The following is a 20,533-nucleotide window of genomic DNA, read 5'->3' on the forward strand; positions in this document are numbered from 1 at the left end:
AACTGTCTGTACCTGCAGGTCACCCTTCTTAGCAGGCACTGCTATTGCAGTATTCAAAAATAAGGTATTTAAAAAACGAGAGGAAAAAAATGACCTTTGTATGTTTTCTTTGGTAGATCTTGTTTTAAAAACATAGACACTGCTAAGACAAAGTTAAAAAAATTATTTGTTCCTATGTCAGAATTCACTTGTTTGTTTTAAATACATTTAAAAAATTAAAAATAATAGAAAGCATTGACAAACCCCTATCCAGTTCTAGCGAGCCAGGAGATGCTACCTTGTTATTTCCAAAAGAAATTGGGGGAAAACCTGTTAAACGCAGGCTATAAATGTGACACTATCTGTACAGCTTTCAATAAATATATGGCATTATACAGAATTAATGCAATGATTAATGCAATAAATAATTCCCTTCGGTATCAGGTAGATCTGGAGATTTAAAGAGAATATTCTACACATGTGAACTAGTTTATTATTTAGGAAAACAAAAAAAGGTTTGTTGGGTTTTTTTCCAATCTAAAAATAAAAGCCAGGACACCCTGAGATGTACTAATTCTAAATGAAGACTGTGGATTGTATTGTAGGAGATATTTGGGTATCTAAAGATACGAATAGACACCTAGAGGAATGCCAAAGGCATTTAGGGTTTGGCTACTGAATTCTTCTGAGAGCAGAGAGAAACAGGCACTCAATTTGCTCATCTTTTTTTCAAAAACCCCTGGGGTACCTGCCTGAAATTTTAGATGACATTCTTGAAAATCTGACAAGCAGCAATAAGAAAAAAATAAATACATTAACAACCAGTAGCGATTCCTTTGCTTAAATAAGTCGATTCATTTTAAATACAAAATACTGTTAATAAATTTGTCTCTCTTGTATACCAGGATGAAAAATTTGCTTTAATTAACACGACAACTTTATTTATTATTCTATTTATTAATTTTTATTACTCTATTCTAACTGAAGTCCAAGCTCTCTCCAAACACGACTCTCCACTCCACAGCAGATCCTGGGAAGTGGATTAGCTGATCTCAGACAGGCCCCTCTGAGCTGTTTTATCTTTGCTATCCAATAACAGCGACAGGATTGAGAGATGACTGGTAACAGGATTTGAGTTAATGAAATAAAAACCCCGGTGCATTATTCAGCACTGTATTACCAAACCATGACCAACTGATCTTTCCTCCCCATCATTTGTACACTGGGACAGAGATAGTGCCTTATTTTGTACATGTATAGAAGACCTAGCACACTGTGTCTGCTCCAGGAGAAAGAGAGCAAATTCAGCTTTTGACCCAAAGATGACAAAACAAGATGGAAGACACAAGAACAAAAAGCTTAGACACCTTTAAGAAATAAAATACTCACAACGTGTCCATTCTGGATGAGGTTTCCTGCTACTAAGTAGGTGACATGAAGCTGAGCTCCTGAATTCTCCTTTCGTTTCCTTTCTACATAATCATACAGCATCCTGCACAGAAAAAAAACAGTTTTAATCACCTAGAAAGGAAAGAGCCCATCACCAGCCCTTCTATGAAACTCACATAAAGAAAAAAAAAGAAAAGCCAGCTTAACACGGAAACTTTTCACATAAGAAGAGTTATTTTAACCAGGATTAAATTAATCTTACTGAGACACCTTTCTCCTCTGCCACTCTGGAGAATCTAAGTCCAACAACTATATAAACCAAAGGTGAAATGAATACAAGCTCTCAAAGCTTCAATAGCTGCAGATGGTCTTGCATCCTCTGGGCATCTTGTTGTCTTCCCTCGAGAAGGCTGTTTCCCTTGTTACAACCCAGCATTCTGAAACACCTGACAGAGGAACGGGTGATTTTTGGTACATAATCACATTTCTGGGTGTATTTATACAACCCCAGTTACATCCACTGACACGGTGATCAGAAACAGGAGGAAAGAGGATGACTAGTGATGATGAGATTGAGATTCAAGCTTTCAGCTCCCACTTAAACCACTACTTTAGGATGTGTCCCACATAACTGGGCAGAGACACAACCACACACTCCATAAGGATGGTGTTTTGTAAAGATACTTGAAGATTATTACTGCTACAGGAGACAGACTGCAATTACCATGCTGCCACAGCCAGCGCAATCACTAAAATAATTCACTTGTGATATCAGGCACTTTCCAGCTTCTAGGAGCGAGTTTTAAGCATAAAGATGCCACAGGAGTTTTCCACCTCCAGGTTGCTTTCAAAGGTATAAGAAGGTGCCTCCATTTCACCTGGGCCATCTTCTTCAGGGCAAAAAGTTCTCTGGCTCCTTCTAGTTTCCTGCATGACCAGAATTGTTCCCAGCAGAGCTCTCCAGTCAGGTCTACACCATCACTGAAGCGCACTCAGATTTACACATCATCTAAATTGTTCACACATACACAGAGGAAAGAGACCAAACAATCTCTTCGTTCCATTAGATCCCCAAGTTGATATTTTGAAGCAGCAAAAACATTCTGACAGCACAGCTGACTTCCCCATTCTTCAAACATTTCCCTGTGCCCATCAAGTCTGGTAAGCAGATATTTATAACGGGTCATGCACTGTGCAGCAGCGATCAGCGCAGGCAAGTGTTTGCCATACATGTGAGCTGCAGTTACCATCAGTCCTGACTCTGCTCCAAGCAATATCCATGGAAAATGTACAGCTTCCTAAGCTGGGTTTGTGGGGCAAGGTTTTGCTAGTGGGGGAGCTACAGGGGTGGCTTCTGTGAGAAGCTGCTGGAAGCTTCCCCTATATCTGATAGAGCCGATGTCAGTTGGCTCCAGGAAAAGACCTGCTGCTGGCCACAGCAATGGTGGTAGTGCCTCTGGGATAACATTTAAGAAGGGGAGGATAAAAAAACCTCAAACCTGCACAATTGCAGCTGGAGAGAGGAGTGAGAGTATGTGAGAGAAACAACTCTGCAGCCACTAAGGTCACTGAAGGAGGTGCTCCAGGCACCAGAGCAGAGATTCCCCTGCAGCCTGTGGGGATGACCATGGTGAGGCAGCTGTGCCTGGCACCCAGGGAAGTCCACCGGGGAGCAGAGACACACCTGCAGACCAGGGAGGACACCACGCTGGAGCAGGGGAATGCCTGAAGGAGGCTGTGACCCTGTGGGAAAGGCTTCTGGCAGGACTTGTGACCCCACAGGGGACTCATGCTGGAGCAGTTTGGGAAGAGCTGCAGCCCGTGGGAAGGGCCCACATTGGAGAAGTTCGTGCAGAACTGTCTCCTGTGGGAGGGACCCCATGCTGGAGCAGGGGAAGAACGTGAGGAGTCCTCCCCCTGAGGAGGAAGGAGCAGCAGAGACAGGTGATGAACTGACTACAACCCCCATTCTCCATCTCCCTGCACCGCTCAGCAGGGGGAGGAGGTAGAGAAATCATGAGTAAAGTTAAGCCCAGGAAGAAGGGAGGGGTGAGGGGGAAGGTGTTTTTAAGATTTGGTTTTATTTCTCATTATGTTACTCTGATTAGATTGGTAATAAATTAATTTTTCCCCAAGTCAAGTCTGTTTTGCCCGTGACAGTAACTGGTGAGTGATCTCTCCCTGCCCTTATCTCAACTCACAAGCCTTTCGTTATATTTTCTCTCCCCTGTCCAGTTGAGGGGAGTGATAAAGCAGCTTTGGTGGGCACCCGGCATCCAGCCAGGATCAACCCACCACACTGGGATATGGAGTGGCAGATTCTCAGAGGCATAGCTCTGTTTGCAGGACTGGAGCCAAGTTCAGAAAACACATCTGTATTTCAGGATGAAAGGAGCTACATACATTTCTGTAGTAATAGAGCACTAAAACATCTATTCTGACCTAAGTATTTATGATATAAAGCAGTATAAGGTGCCCAGCTGAGGTGCTGCTTCCAAAGCACAACTCCCATCTAAGCCAAGGCAAGACCTGCCCACAGGAAAAATAAAGCACATTGAGTAACACAACCGACTGTACCTGAGAAGACATGCAGGATTTTTATATATTTCCAGAGAGATAATGTTAAAACACTAACCACAACCACAAAAACTGTAATTAAAAAGGCTTTGTCACAAAATAAAAAGCTTGTGGCATGCACTAATACCTACTGTTTAGCCTGGTTGACATGAACTCCCAGAGTATAGCTTAGCCATTTATATGTTACCTGTACAAGAAAAAAACACAATACTTTAGTAAGAAAACCTCTCTTGGCTTGTTAAACTGCCCTCCTTTGCTCTTTTCATGGGTAAATCAATCTTGAGACTCCCCCCTCCAAAAAACCCACAGCAAAACCTGTTAGAAGCAAGAGCACATGGACACCCACCCATGAGAGATTTGTAACTCCCCAAAAACAGGACCTGAGAGAAAGAGGCCTGCAAGAAAAAACAGCCTGAGAGAGATAAGGGATGGGGGGAGTGGAGGCCCCCTCCGAGCCGAGGAATGTCTCAAACACTCACAAGTAATAAAACTATAGTCATGGGGTGGATAATGTGGAGTCTGGAGCTGATAAGGCTGCCAGGATGCAGCTGGAGGGGGGGCCCTGTGAAGGCAGGACTGTTCTGCTCTGGGCATCTTGTAAAGTTTCAAAGGCCATCTGTCCAGTGAACAACCTTTGCTTCATTATCCATGAAATGCGTATTAAAGCTGACACCCCTGAATATGCTAATAAAGATTAACGAGATCATGCTAATTACATCATCCCATAAAGCACCTTACCCCTCCCCATCCATGGGATAAGTAAGAATGTGGGTTGACCAAGGGGACGGACCCAAGGACAGTGTATAAATTGAGGGGGGAGGGAGGAGTGAAATGGAGAAAGGAAAAAGAAGACATGAAGAAGCGAAGAAGATGTATGCATCCCTGACAAACTCAGACAGGACCAACACAGGAACCCGGACCAGTGATCTCTATTTCTCTATTCTCTATCTCCCTCCTTTTCTTTTTCCCCTTTTCCCTCATTGCCGTTAAGTAACACAAGGCATACCATATCACTTCCCATAACTCATTATATACTTAGCCAATTATCATGTATCCAATTAGTACATTGTAGGAAGTTAATAAATGTCTGAACTTTGAGACTTGTTGCACCCTTGTCCACCCTGCTGGGGATTTACAAATCTAAGTCACTTGTGTCTCTTGTCTGAGTGAGACATGACACCACCCACCTGTGTTTTAATGAGGGATTAAATCCCCAAGACCTAAAGAAACTACCCTGACAGGTGTGTTTTTGTCAGCAGCTTCTTGAAGTGTCATTGCGTAAAAGTCCTTCAAAACACCCGCACTGCTCAGCTTCACAACAGATAAAAAAATTAAACAGCACAATTTTTAATTGTGAGAAGCTCCTATTGCTCCCCCAAACAACTACTGAGGATTTCTTGGATTTTTGCCACCTTCACCTGTCATGGGGATTTCCATCTGCATCAAAAGTCTGACAGCACAGCGTGCCAAATCTCAGGAGACTACAGCTCTAAACCCAGCCCTGCCACTGACTTGCTCTACTACTTAGGCAAGGCATGTCTTTTATACCTGTTTCTCTTCCTGCTCTGCCTTTTTAAACTAATCCTCAGGCTAAGGCCTCTCCTATCTCAAATAAAACAGTTAAATTAAATTGTTATTAGCCTAGCAGTTTATGGAAATAAACTATAACAACACAGGCAGCTCATGTTAATATAACTGCTTGACAAACAGGATGCATCAACTTCACTGTATCACTTTCTAGGCAAAAATCTTTATTTTGGAAGAAACACAGACATGCATGCTTACTGTTTTTCTGAATTATCCTAAAAAAAAAAAAAAAGCAAGGCTTCAAGAGGCTACAAACCTTAAGTAGCAATTTTACTTTTAAGCTGAAATAGTGGTCCAGACTGCCTCAACCTTTCATGGGAAAAAAACACTGTTTCATACACTCCTGTCACTTATACCTGGAGCTAAAACACTGCTGTCACTACAGCGCTTTTTATTTTTTTGAGGAAAAACAGCTCACCTATTAAGGAGCATAAGGAGTTTGGGGAGAGCTGCTTTTCCTGTGATATAAGCCATTGCCAATTCTCTTCAGAGACATTAATTTAAAGTGAAAAGGGAAGAAAATCCTGACAAGAAAGGCACCTCCTGTTCAGCTTGACAAAAAGCCCATATTAACTTCACTTTGTGACCTGTGGAAGAGCAAACACTGCAACAGCAGCCCGGCACCGCACATACACCCCTAAAGGTGACTAAAACTTGAGCAAACAGCTGAGGGACAAGGCAGCTACAGCGGCGGAGGCCTCCTTCCTCCCGCGCCTGCCGAGAGGAGGATGGGCACCCAGGCGTGTCCCACAGGTGGGTGCGATGGGCCTCTGCCTCACCTTCCGACTGCCAACCGAAAGCAGTTTGGGCCGTTTGAACCGAGACTGGGGGAAGAGGGGGGCCGCACTAGTGTCGCCCCAAGCGTTGACACGCTGCCAGGCCGTGGCACTGCAGCCCCACCCCGCCCCCCAGAGCCGGGTTTGGGGTCCGGCCTGATGGGGGTCCCCCAAACATGCAGGTTGACACACACACAACCCCCCCCAACGGCAACCATGCTGCAGGGGTAGGAAGCGGGGGGGGGGGGGTGTCGCTCCTTCCTGAGGGAGCTACGCAACGGCGGCGGCCTCCCGCCCGCCTCCCCCCACCCCGGCGGGACTCACGATGCGGTTCTGATCGGTGACGAACTCGTCGATGTTCTCGAGGTAGAGCTCGTCCTCCATGGCGGGGAGGGGCAGGTAGGCCGCGGGCGGGCGGGAGCCTTCCCGCGCAGCTCAGGGCCACGACCACCTGCCCGCCGCCATGGCAACCCGCCGGGGCACGACGGCAGCCGCGGAGGGACAAAAAGGATCGCTCGGGACGCGGCAGCGCTGCCTGGGCCTTGTGCCCGCCCCGGCCAGGCCAGGCCACGCCCCCCCGCTCTGCCTGGCCCGCCCCGGCGCTGCGCGTCCTCTCACAGAGCCATGGACGGTCCCGCATCGTCCCCTCATGTGTCCCCTCACAGAGCCATGGCCGGTCCCGCATCATCCCTCGTGTCCCCTCACAGAGCCATGGCCGGTCCCGCATCATCCCTCGTGTCCCCTCACAGAGCCATGGCCGGTCCCACATCATCCCCTCATGTGTCCCCTCACAGAGCCATGGCCGGTCCTGCATCATCCCCTCATGTGTCCCCTCACAGAGCCATGGCCGGTCCCGCATCATCCCCTCATGTGTCCCCTCACAGAGCCATGGCCGGTCCCGCATCATCCCCTCATGCATCCCATGAAAGACCCATGGCCGGCCCCAAACCATCCCCTCACACGTCCCCACACCGTCCCCTCACCGCCCCATGGCCAGCTCCATGCCATCCCCTCACGCGTCCCCACACTGTCCCCTCACAGACCCACACTGTCCCCTCACACATCCTCACGCCGTCCCCTCACATCCCCACGGCTTTCCCGCCATCCTGCTCCTCCTCTCCTCCATCGTCCCTGCTGTGGGCTGACCCAGCACCTCATCCCTGACATCCACGGCAGGGTGAGCCAAGGTGTGGAGCAAGGGAGGGTAAACGACCCACTTGTTGGGAAGCACCGATTTCCCTTTTTACCGATTTTCCTCTTTTTCCAGCCCTGCCTGATCCTCACCACAATGGCAGAGGCAAACCAGGCATTGGAGTCTTGCCTCTCTCTCCCCCAAATAAATGCTATTGTTAAAAGGCAGGGTGAGGTGTTATTTAAAACTGTTCATACTTTCAGTTAAACTGACCCTGTATTTCCACTGGTGACCACTTCCAGCACTTCTCACAGCACCTGCTAAATATTACTCTACACTTGCTTTTTTCCTTTTTTTTTTGAGATAAATAGCAAACACTGGAACACGAGATTCCCAATCTTTAATTGCCAATCCCATCTCATTTGCATCCCATTTTTAATACAGCTTCACAGTAAGATGAGGACTTCATTGATATATCTATATTGTTTTCTAAATACTTTTCCGTGATAAATTTAAAATCTGATAAAATCTATGAGGTGGTTTTAAGGGTGTTTTTTTCTTTCAGCATGGATGATACTAAATTTTATTTGCCATGTTTCTTATTTACCTGTCCTCACTGGTTTATAGCATGGTCCCGTGCTGGGGCTGAGAGATTGCTGCTGCTGGGAGAGGGATTTCTGGCATCTCCCACCCTCTGTGGACCTCATCAACACAAATCTTTCTGTCTCCAGGACATTTATCAGCTTGTTTTAGCTCAATGAATTGCTGTTTTCCATCTACCATCGAGTTAGGCTAGTAAAATGTTGCCTACAAATTGAGCCTAAGATTTAAGTGGTTGTGAATAGTTTATAATATCAAACCACCCTGAATCAATACCATAGACCTCTCCCTTCACTGGGGAAATAAAACTGTTATGGCAGGGACATGTTCCTTTGTTACTGCATGGAGGTGGTTTTCTTCATTTTACTGACAGTTAGGTAAAAGCAACACAAAAGAAATAAGTGCTTAGTGTCTAACACTGCCACAATATCCGTTTCTGTGTGAGAGAACTGATGCATGTTTCCTCTGCTCTCTGTGTTTTCAGGTGGGTCGCAGTGCTGAGCTGAAAAATGTGCTTTTAGGGTCAGAAGTGAGTTCCTCTAAGGAAGAGATTGCTGAAACGTTACCTTTATGAGCATTAGGTTTTTTCCTGATTTATAGATTGTCTCTAGGAGTACTGGCCTCAGGAAATTGAGAGGTCCATATGTAGTGCCATGGCTTATGGGACTGAAGCATTGCTCGGGAGAATTTCAAATGAAATTTGGGTGTGTGAGATGAATGCATTCCTGAATTGGTCCTGAGAGCTGTAAGAGGAGAAGCGGAGAGGCAGACTCTGCTCATTTGCAAGGAAAGATCACAAAATTAGCCTTAACATCTCAAACTTTCCCCTGGGTACCTGAGGTCATGACACCAGCCTTAATGTTAGCGGTGCTGCAAAGAGTATATTTAATTAGCAAGTCCTGAGCAAGAACCTTTCATTCCATGAAGTCAGAGATTTTCTTTCTGTTTTCAAAATGAGCAGGAGAAAGGTCAAAATCATTATCCACATACTACTTTTCATTACAAAATGGCAGATTTTTTTTCAGATTCTGGGACTCGATGGTTATTCTTGTCACTAGTATGAGGCGTCTCCAGTTCTGCCCAGAGCTGGTGAAGAGTCATTATACAATTTCAACTCGTGAATCAAGTCCTTGGGCAAAAATATTCCTATCCAACAGTGCCTGAAACACAGCAGATGATAAATGAAGAAATAAAAATTACAACCCGTCACCAAAGCATGCAGCAGTTGAATATTAATGTCCTTTTACATTTTTCTTACAGTTAAAAAGAAATGGTGATATGACAGACAGAACCACTTAAACTCCTGAAATAGCACCAGAGAGAGGAATACAAAGACGTGGGGTAAGTTATGAGATTTCCCTGAGGTTGTACATCAGGTCAGGATGGAGGAGGAGAAGAACCAAGGTGCGCTGATCCCATTTGTGACTTTGTGCTCTGAATGCATTGGTTCCTGTACAAATCTTGCAGTCATCAGCTGCAATAAGCTCGAGAGGTGGGACCCTGTGAACCTCATGAGGTTCAACAAGGCCAAGGGCAAGGTCCTGCTCATGGGTCGGGGCAATCCCAGGCACAAATCCAGGCTGGGCGAGGAGTGGCTGGAGAGCAGCCCCAAGGAGAAGGACTTGGGGGGGTTGGGGGGTGGAAAACTGCCTGTGAGCCAGCAACGTGTGCTGGGCTGCACCCAGAGCAGTGTGGGCAGCAGGGCGAGGGGGGGATTCTCCCCTCTGCTCCGCTCTCGGGAGACCCCCCTGCAGTGCTGGGTCCAGCTCTGGGGGCACCAACAGCAGAAGGACATGGACCTGCTCGAGCGGGGCCAGAGGAGGCCACGAAGATGCTCGGGGGGCTGGAGCACCCCCCTGTGAGGACAGGCTGAGAGAGTTGGGGGGTTCAGCTGGAGAAGAGAAGGCTCTGGGGAGACCTTAGAGCGGCCTCCCAGGGCTTAAAGGGGCTACAGGAAAGGGGGGAGGGACTCGTCATCAGGGGGGAGGGATAGGATGAGGGGGAACGGGTTTAAACTGACAGAGGGGAGATTTAGATGAGATCTAACGCAGAAATTGTTCCCTGTGAGGGTGGTGAGACACTGGCACAGGTTGCCCAGAGAAGCTGTGGCTGCCCCCTCCCTGGAAGGGTTCAAGGCCAGGTTGGACGGGGCTTTGGGCAAGCTGGGCTAGTGGAAGGTGGCCCTGCCCGGGGCAAGGAGGGTGGAACTGGATGACCTTGAAAGTCCCTTCCAAGCCAAAGTATTCTATGATCAGCACAGATCAGACAGCTTGGTAACTGAACACTCCTGGACCTCACTCTCCAGCTAAGCTAACCAGGGGTGTGTGTGATAACCTGGCTTGTTGTTTGTGCTCGTGTCCCTGCTTGCCCTTCAGCCTGACACATATTGCCACTTTTCAGGTTGTACAGGCTAGATCCAAGGTGTAAACCAGGTGCATCTCTCTGATATCACTGTAGACAGCAGCAATCTCATTGTAAATTAATTAGGTTCCGCTCAGGTCCCAGTTTATTCTCTGGCACTCTGGGACTTCTTTTTTTTTTTTTTTTTTTTTTTTTTTGTGTGTGTGTGTGTGTGTGTGTGTGTGTGTGTGTGAAAAAGTCAGAACAGGAAATGTGGAGAGAGATGCAGCTGTGGGGACTTGCATAAACCCTGAAGAGCCATCCTTGGGTCCCAGCGAATTCTCCTGAGGGAAGCAGGGTGTGCAGCAATCACCCTGGTAGTACACACAGCCCAGGTTTTGGTGCCAGCATCAACACCTGTCAAAGTACAAAATGGCCTTTAAAACATCTCCTTGCAACCTGGGTGACTTTGTCAATTTCTTTTAATCAGAAATCTACTGAATACTACACTGATCGTGAAAATAAGAACATCACTAGTTGACAGATGAGCTGCACGGATCCTTATGGTCTGTAGTGAATGTTACTTACTTTTGTACATTAAAGTAGAGCTGTGTAGTACAGACTGGCTCCTTAATGAGGAGCTGAAGACTAGAACCCACCCTGTCTCCTTTCCCTGGATGGTAACACTTGTAAATTATCTTTCCCAGCTTAAATATGTAATTTTACAGCTAAAATATGTAATTTTTAAAAGAAGGAAAAATGGGAACAAGAGAAATAATCTCATTGTAATGCAGCAAACTGACAGATACTCAAGAGTATGTGCCTGGGATTGCTCTTGCACAACTGGAGATGGTAGAGTGTATGAATCCTAATGCAGGAGCTGAAAATACTTCGGGAGGATTCCCTTAAAAGGTCTGATAATACTCTTTTGTATAGGATTTGCACTACTCTCATATGAGGCCCTGAAAAAAGTACATTAAACATACATTCCTCTTCGAAGAAGTAGAGAAGTGTTATCCCCATTTCAAAGATGACGACACTGAGACACAGAGAGGTTATGTGATTTGTCCAAGAATCTTTCAATACTCCCAGGTGTAAAGCCCAAGTATCCCGACTCCCAGACTTTTTTTTCTCAAAGCACTATAAAGGATTCTTTCAAAAATCGCTTGTTAGTAACAAAATGTCTTGTACTTACAGCTGCCCACAGCCAAAACCACCAGCACCAGCAGAAACTGAGCCTGAGGACTCATAATAATGGTTGTTTCACAAGTGCTTTCCAAAAACCAAAAAAGAATGGGCAGAGTCTCTGGAAATTTATTATATATAGTCGCTGGCAAGCATCTGCCTGAGGAGGAGTTTGAGTGAAAGGAGTTCTGTTGAAGTTTTAATTAATGCCGTATGAGGGGGGACTTCCTTGAGCAATGCTGAAGGGAGAACAGAAGTGTAGAGATCCCAGTGTCAAAGCACAGTTAATTGAATCTGTCCAAAAACCATGCAGGTCCTGGCACCCATTTCCTTTCGGAGCTCATCAAATCGATTAGAGGCTTCTGAAGGTCCAGGGTTTGGGCAGAAATGCATCCCATCTGAGCAGAGGTGGAGGATTTCAGTTACGAAATGAAAGTCGTAAGGCAGATCCATAAGGAGATGCAGACCCTGACCCTCCTCCTTTCTTCCATCAAGATGAATTACAAATAACCAGGTAGAATTAATGGGATTTTTTCAGTAGGAAACCTGTGTGGTGGGCGAGTCATAGCTAAGGAAGGGGTCAAGGTGATGCCTTCTTCCTTCACTATACAAAATGGAAAAGCATAGCTGGAAGACTTAGGACAAACACCATCAGAAAAACAGTGGGAATTAGAATTGTAGAGTCACAGAATCATGGAGGTTGGAAAAGATCTTTAAGATCGAGTCCAGCCGTAAACTTAACACAATTAATTTTTAATTTTTTGCCAAGAAAGGTGATCCTTGAAGTCCCTTCCAACCAGGTATTCTATGAGTCTACATTTCTGTGAATTTGCTTGTAGGCTTGCAAGGCCTAGAATCAGTAAAGGCAAGTCCATAAACTAGAACAAAAATCGATATCGCAGGAGACAGCTACACCTGAGACAGACAGTTGCACGGCTTAATTGCCTTTTCTATGTCTGTTTCTATGCGTGTTCACAATCAAAAACTCTTGAGATGCTCCAAGAGTGAGGCAGCAAGAATGCCGACAAGGGGGAGGCATCTAAGAAGCTACTAAGATAAGTTTAGGTGGAAGAAGAATATGTGAGAAGGAATGCATCTCCCCTCTGACAACCGGCGGAGAACAGCAGCGTGACTGCAGACAGCTGGTCGCTGTCTATCTTAGTCAGCCAAATCACTCCTGGCACCGCTGACGGTACCGACTACTGTCTCCACTAGCGACACGGAGAGTTTTAGACACCCAGCATATGTGGAGACACCTAAATTTAAGTGTCTTAATCTGGAGCGGGTTCCCAGTCCACTCACATGTTTGGTGGGGCGTCACAGTGCCACATGCTTTCATGAAGAGAAATGTTGCATTGTTAATGGTATGAGCAGATAGATTTATACTTTGTGCAGTCTTTTGTGCCAAGATTTCTTGTGCTTTTGTATTGAGTCCCTTCTCGAAAAATAAAAATGCAAGGTTTAAGCATTGCAGTAGAAAAAGGCACGTGTAGCCATGTGGGAATGTATCAGCCAGAAGAATATAATCTCTGCTACCACCAAGTACATGTTATCACGTCTAAACAAAGGTGACTGACATGAACGTCTCCAAAAGCATCATGACAAATTTCCCGTGTTGAGTCACATCAGTAGCTGGTGTTTCTGACTTCAGGTTATTAACTAATACCCACATCTCATTCCGAGCATGTTTTTGGGGCTGTTTGCATGGGAAGAGTGATGGATTAATTCCCCTATGGACTCCTGTTATTGATGTCTTTGATTTCAAGATAATTAGTGTGCCTCAGCATGGAGTATCTGACATTTGTTCAATAGTAGGACGGGCACAGAAGGAGCTGGGGCAGAACAGCTTGTTTTCTAGCAGCTATGCGGATCTGTTTCCACAAGCAGGCTATTAAAGAAGATAAACAAGAGTAACAGCTAGAAAATAATGAAAATCCCCTGAAGAATGACTACTGGTAAAGCAGAGATGAGAATGAGCAGGAAAGCATCCCCTCAAACAGCAGCCCTGGGACAAGCAGGCAAGGAGATACTGGGAGCAAACTCTTAGGCATCAGCTCAGCTGTGTTATATACTGTGTTCAGGGTGAGAAATCAGGGCCACTCCTTCCCACCTCCCTGTCTTATACCCTAGTTAAAGGGAGTGATAAGAAAATTTAAGCTACCCCTTGTGCTGCAAGATCTGAGCTCTGCGAATAGGCTGAAGATGGGTTCTTTGATGTCTCTGTACATCTTTATTGCTAGTGAGATTCACCTTCAAACAAAAGCCTGGTTAGTCGATTTGAGGGAAAATAACCTGTAACAGAGTTGATAACTGGCAGGAGGAAACAGCAATTCTGAAAAAGACCCACTACAGGTGTGAGTGGGGTCATCATCTACTTAACGGAGATTGCAAATGGCCAAACAGCAACGGCAGCTGATGAGGCCTGTGAAGGCCTCGACCTCACCTCGCGGTGTGGGCACTGCCTTTCCAAAATCACCTCTTCTCACACAATCCCAAAATCATCTCTTCTCATGCAATTCCCTGTCTGAGTCAGCAGGTGACAGTTGGACACCGCGCTTGCCTGGCAGCCCTGGAGCTGCACAGAGAGTTACATTACTCTTCAGTTTATGCAAACCAGAGCTTCTGCTGCTCTTCCCCACCCGCTTCCCACCACCCACATCTCCTCCTTACAGCTAGCTTAAGCGGCTGTGAAGCCGTGCTGCAAACTGGGTCAGGAAAACCAACTTAGGTTAAAACAAACCAATTTTAGCCTGTATCAGTCCCCCCAGACCAGCTCGACACTCTGTCACACAAACGATGCTGCTGAGGAGCAGCAGGAGGTGGCACAGCTGTGTCTGACAGTGCTCCAGGCTTATGGAACTTTAAAGTGCTGATGGAGTGGGAGCATGAATTATAGAATCACAGAATCGTTTAGGTTGGAAAAGACCTTTAAAATCATCAAGTCCAACCGTTAACCTCACACTGCCACATCCACCACTAAACCATGTCCCTGAGCGCCACATCTACACGTCTTTTAAATACCTGCTAGGATGGGGACTCAACCCCTGCCCTGGGCAGCCTGTTCCGGTGCTTGACAAGCCTTTTGGGGAAGAAATTTTTCCCAATATCCCATCTAAACCTCCCCTGGCACAGCTTGAGGCCATTCCCTCTTGGCCTGGCTTGTTCCTTGGCTCAAGAGACTCATCCCCCCTCTCTGCACCCTCCTTTCAGGGAGTTGCAGAGGGCCATGAGGTCTCCCCTCAGCCTCCTCTTCTCCACACTAAACCCCCCCAGTTCCCTCAGCCGCTCCCCATCACACCTGTGCTCCAGACCCTGCACCAGCTCCGTTGCCCTTCTCTGGACACGCTCGAGTCATTCAATGGCCTTTTTGGAGTGAGGGGCCCAAAACTGAACCCAGGAATCGAGAGGCGACCTCACCAGTGCCGAGCACAAGGGTAAGATCCCTTCCCTGTCCCTGCTGGCCATGCTAGTGCTGATACAAGCCAGGATGGCATTGGCCTTCTTGGCCACCTGGGCACACTGCTGGCTCATATTCAGCTGGCTGTTGACCAACTCCCCCAGGTCTTTCTCCACTGGGCAGCTTTCCAGCTGCTCTCCCCCAAGCCTGTGGTGTTGCAGGGGATGGTTGTGCCCCAGGTGCAGGACCCGGCACTGAGCCTTGTTGAACCTCACACAATTGCTGTTTCACAGCAGCTTCAGCTCATGCAAATCATGGCCGAGATGGGCCCACTCCCCTTGATCCCCACTGGCACTTCTGAAATCACCTGCTGCATTGCCTTGAAGAGCTGAGCAAGCTGAAAAATAACCAATTATAAACAAATATCTGGTTTTCGAGTGAACAGGGTTGCGTGATCCCAGGAGCAACCGTGCTCTTGTGCAGCTCCAACAGGCATAGAGCCCCAAAGAGGAGCCACTGCCTGGGGAGGGCACACGCGATGCCACCCGACAGTAGCCACATTTAGCAGGAGCACACTTTGCTCTGGGCAAAGTCACTCACTCCATGAGAACTCCAGGCGGATACAGATCTCCACTTGAATGCAACAATTTGCAATCCAAGGTCGGGGAAGGAAATTGCACATGTTTAATAAGTGTTAAAATAAACTCACGTGACGCACGTGGCCCCGCAGCACACTAGAGTGTTTCTCTCACGGTCACAACAATCGCATTACTCAGCTGGCATCGTGTTTGTTTTGCTGGTAACAGAATTATATACATCCTCTTCCTCTTGTGGTCCCATGCACTTTCTCTCACACTCTTGTTCTCTCTTTTTCTTCGTTTCACTGTAGTTATTCTTGTACTGCGACATTTTGCTCCTGGATTGACATTTACGTTTGGTTTACGGAAGGAGTGTGCAGGTCTTAATACATTACTCATCATTTTTTTTTGAAGAAGTCTCTTTTCATCTTTTGTTTTTTCCTCCTTTAAGTTTCCTGCTTTGAGCTTTCTGGATGATTTCCTGACCTAGGTTAACGTGCCTGGTAACTGTAAAATTACACTTTTCACCTTCAGGGCACAGTGTGTGTGTGTGTGTGTGTGTGTCTCGGTATTGCAGATTGGCTTGAGGGTAAGAATGAGTTTATTGAAGTTCTTAGCTGAGGATTTCTTTTCTGCTTATGAAAATGCCATGGGATCTGGTTCTGATCTCGCTCATACCTGCTTCATGCTCTGAGGTAACTAGACGGGCATAAGTTGAAAGAAGAGAGGTTCAGACTGACATAAGGAGAAGGTTTTTCTCCATGCAGATGGACAGGGCCCCAGGGAGGTTGTGCATTGCTGTTCTTGGAGGTTTCCAAGACCTGACTGGATAAATCCCTGAGCAACCCAGCCTGATCTCAGAGCTGACCCTGCTCTGAGCAGGAGGTTGGACCCGAGACTTCCCAAGGTCCCTTCCCACCTGAATTATGATCCTACAAACCTCTGTGGTACCCGCTTTGCAGCATGGAAATGAGAGAAGCAGCAGGTGTCTAGTATAGAAGAAAAGAGAAGAAAGGGTAAGAACTTAATTAATTAATGAAGATTTATGCTCTTGAGTTTAAAAGGCCTTGAAGATACCAAGCACTGCTAAACAGCATTCTTAAAATTTTAAAGCTCTTTCCATTCAGAATCTAAAAGCACTTAATAAATAAAGGCAAACACAACTGTTTCCACACCACATGCGAGCACTCGCATCTTCAGACTCCTAACTAGGCTCCTGCCTTGTCTGGGTGCCAAATTCCCACAGCTCACACCTCTCCTGGCTCGTTTTCCAACAGAAAGTCACAGACCACAGCGAAAAAAGGATCACCTGAAGTGCAGCCATCCTGAAGGGATTCATCCCAGCGCTTCCCGCGGGAGCTGCCTCCCTGCTGCACAGTGTGTGCCTGAGCATTTCTGGGGTGACTGATAAGAAGCATAAGACTGATAAGAAGTCAGCAAAAATCTCTGGGAACAGCAGAAAAACCAAAGGTGGGCAGGGTGAGTAGGACCACCAACTCAATTGGAACCCATGCTCCACCTTTTTCCTCATCTCTTGTGGAAATGAGTTTGTGGAATACCTGCCCCTCCTCATCTAATCAGCTGATAAAATGAACTTCAAAGGCAACAGAAACTTTGCTGGGTGTGCACCCACCGCCCAAGATTACTGGACCTGAGACAACCCTGGATCCAGGGGTGGTGATCTGGATTTCTTTGACTCTCTTTCTTTCCTTTCTTTTTCCTTTTTTCCTTTCTTTTTTCCTTTTTCCTTTCCCTTTCCTTTCCTTTCCTTTCCTTTCCTTTCCTTTCCTTTCCTTTCCTTTCCTTTTCCTTTCCTTTCCTTTCCTTTCCTTCCTTTCCTTTCCTTTCCTTTCCTTTCCTTTCCTTTCCTTTCCTTTTCCTTTTCCTTTCCTTTCCTTTTCCTTTCCTTTCCTTTCCTTTCCTTTCCTTTCCTTTCCTTTCCTTTCCTTTCCTTTCCTTTCTTTCCCTTCCTTTCCTTTCCTTTCCTTTCCTTTCCTTTCCTTTCCTTCCTTTCCTTCCTTCCTTTCCTTTCCCTTTCCTTTCCCTTCCCTTTCCTTCCCTTCCCTTCCCTTGCCTTGCCTTGCCTTGCCTTGCCTTGCCTTGCCTTGCCTTCCCTTGCCTCCTTGCCTTGCCTTGCCTTCCCTTCCCTTGCCTTCCCTTGCCTTCCCTTCCCTTCCCTTCCCTTCCCTTCCCTTCCCTTCCCTTCCCTTCCCTTCCCTTCCCTTCCCTTCCCTTCCCTTCCCTTCCCTTCCCTTCCCTTCCCTTCCCTTCCCTTCCCTTCCCTTCCCTTCCCTTCCCTTCCCTTCCCTTCCCTTCCCTTCCCTTCCCTTCCCTTCCCTTCCCTTCCCTTCCCTTCCCTTCCCTTTCCCTTCCCTTCCCTGTTATAGATTTATAAGACAGCACATTGCTTATTATCCTTTTCCAAGTTTTAGTTGTTTTCTACTGCAAGTAAAACATTTTAACCGGTTGTTTGGTTTTGTTTCACCTTTATTTAACCCGAGGGGATCACGGAACCATTGTGACTCTCTGGGCTTCCAGTCCGGGTTGTGACAGGGGGGCAGGATGTCTGTGAACAACTGCCCAGATCACCCCAAAACTGCCAGCCAGGGAGGGTGGGAGGAGGTGGCCATAATTCAGAGGAGCTGGCCTTGACCTGCAGAAGTCTTGTGGGGTGAGGAAGAGACAGGAGAAATCAGCATCTCAAGCTAGTGAGACGGAGGCAGCCATCGCATTGCTATCTGGAAGGATGCTGGGGCAAGGTCGTGGCCTCTAAGCCCAGCTTTAGCTCAGATTTGGGGCAAAAGGCAGCGCCTTGTGTCCCACGTCTGTCCCCCATGATGCCAACCCCGCTCTCCTCCTAGTCACACTCAGATAACAAGTACACGGACAGTGTAAACTGTGAGCCTGCACCTGAAAGTAGCTGGATTCAGCCACTCTTTTAAAAGAATATTATTGATTTAAACACAATTAGAACAGCAACTGCTGCAAATCTGTGTGAGCCAGTAAAAATGGAGTGTGTCTCTGAGATGCCTTATTGCTGCTACAACTCGCAGCTCCCAGATGGACACTTATGGGTTCATCTGCTCCTTGTCGCAGAAACCAAAAGCACCAGGTCCGATCCCTGACAGTTGGAATAAATGATCTTTTTTCCAGTCTGGTGTCTGAAATAAGACCTTTTAAAAGAGACAACCGCTTCAAAGCAGAAATAACTTCTCTCTGGAGATTAATCCCTGTAAAAAACATTCTGAACTGGCAGGTTTTTGGCAGCAGAAAGAGAAGACAGAAGGAATAGCAATTTTTACCATCCTGACTGTCACTTTTCATATTTCTTTGCATAGAGCACAAAGAGAACAGTATGAAATCAAAGGCACTTCAAAACCCGTGTTGGATAGAGATAAAAATGAAGAAGCTGGGACTGGGGCGTGAAGAACTTCACTCACCAGGATGGTGGCACCCGCCTTGCTAGGCTAGCCACGAGCACACACTTCTGGTTTTGTAACATTAACTCCTGTCCAGTTTGTGCTCATTTTATTAATCCCCTGCCTGCATCAGCCCCTGCCTGCATCAGCCCCTGACTATACTGTGATTGCCAGGGCAGGGTAGCCTGGCACAGCATCTGCAGTGGCCCACAGAGCTGCAGGCAGCAGGCTCAGGACTGGGCTCTCCTCCTGGTCCTGGGTTGTGGCACAGCCATGGTTGCAGTATGATTTCTCTCCATTTTCCCGCTGGTAAAATGGATCCTGATTTCCTTCACAAAATATTTCAAGATCTATCGATACGCATTCACTCCACCTTTTTTGTCCTCTGCTGTGCTAAACTCTGAAGTTTAAGCCTCAGCTCCCGCAGGGTATGAAAAGCAGAGTCAATGAAACAAGGTTACTTCAAAAGAGCTGAGTTTCTAAAGGGAAAACCACAAGCAGGTCTCACTCCTGGATGTTGGAGACACGTAACAACCCGTCTGAGCAACTTCGGCTCCCGCCTCTCGAGTCAGAGGCCATGTGAAAGTGCACTGGAGAGTTAGAATTCTAGGACGATTTGAGGCTTGGCTCTACGTATGATTTGTGCTAAGGCTTTCAGGTCAGGTAGCCAAGACACGTGTTATTTGATGTGACAGATGAAGTTTGGTAGCAATTCCAAATGAGCACGGCTAGGAGGTAAAACACTAAAATGGCTGTCGCTTGCAGCCAGCCTTGCTCTAATCTCTACATGTCTGGACTGCGGCTCTGGAGAGATTTCATGGAATCATAGACTGGTTTCAGCTGGAAGGGACCTTAAAAGTTATCCAGTCCCACCCGCCTTGCCCCAGGCAGGGCCACCTTCCACTAGCCCAGGTTGCCCAAAGCCCTGTCCAACCTGGCCTTGAACCCTTCCAGGGAGGGGGCAGCCACAGCTTCTCTGGGCAACCTGTGCCAGGGCCTCACCACCCTCACAGGGAACAATTTCTGCCTTAGATCTCATCTAAATCTCCTCTCTTTCAGTTTAAACCCGTTCCCCCTCATCCTATCCCTCCCCCTTGATCAAGAGTCCCTCCCCCCTTTCCTGTAGCCCCTTTCAACCCTGGGAGGCCGCTCTAAGGTCTCCCCAGAGCCTTCTCTTCTCCAGCTGAACCCCCCAACTCTCTCAGCCTGTCCTCACAGGGGGGTGCTCCAGCCCCCTGAGCATCTTCGTGGCCTCCTCTGGCCCCGCTCGAGCAGGTCCGTGTCCTTCCTGTGCTGATGATTCCAGAACTGGATGAATTACTTCACGTGGGCTCTCACTTGGAAACATCCCCAGTGTCCCTTCCAGGGCTGCTGTCCCCAAAGACCTGCCAGCGTCACCGCATGCCAGGCTGCTCCCTAACTGAGCTTTTCCAGAGAATTCTTAAAAACAAAGCTGTGACAAGTGTTTAACCTAACCAGGATGGTTTCAGCAGGTCTGTGAAGTCATGCTGGTGGACCGGAGGGGAAGGGGACCTCTGGCAGCGTGGCTGGCCAGCAGCTGGGGACAAACCGGA

General features: G+C 47.1%; 1 protein-coding gene across 2 annotated transcripts in view; it reads right to left on the bottom strand.

Moving 5' to 3' along the window:
* POLD3 (DNA polymerase delta 3, accessory subunit) overlaps positions 1–6,861 on the bottom strand; it is a 29,733-nt gene extending 22,872 nt beyond the window's left edge. Inside the window, exons 1-3 of one of the 2 annotated variants that reach the window (XM_074860600.1) lie at positions 6,633–6,861; positions 4,077–4,132; positions 1,369–1,471 (exon numbers count right to left, since the gene is read on the bottom strand). In XM_074860600.1, coding sequence (XP_074716701.1) covers positions 1,369–1,471; positions 4,077–4,132; positions 6,633–6,692 — 219 coding nt within the window. In that variant the 5' untranslated portion in view covers positions 6,693–6,861. Of the gene's footprint in view, positions 1–1,368; positions 1,472–4,076; positions 4,133–5,950; positions 6,027–6,632 lie in introns of those variants that run through there. The other variant, XM_074860601.1, reaches the window with a different exon arrangement.
* Between the last annotated feature and the right edge of the window lie 13,672 nt (positions 6,862–20,533).

Source organism: Strix uralensis, chromosome 2 (genome assembly GCF_047716275.1).
Source record: "Strix uralensis isolate ZFMK-TIS-50842 chromosome 2, bStrUra1, whole genome shotgun sequence".
In the NCBI taxonomy this organism is placed as follows: Eukaryota; Metazoa; Chordata; class Aves; order Strigiformes; family Strigidae; genus Strix; species Strix uralensis.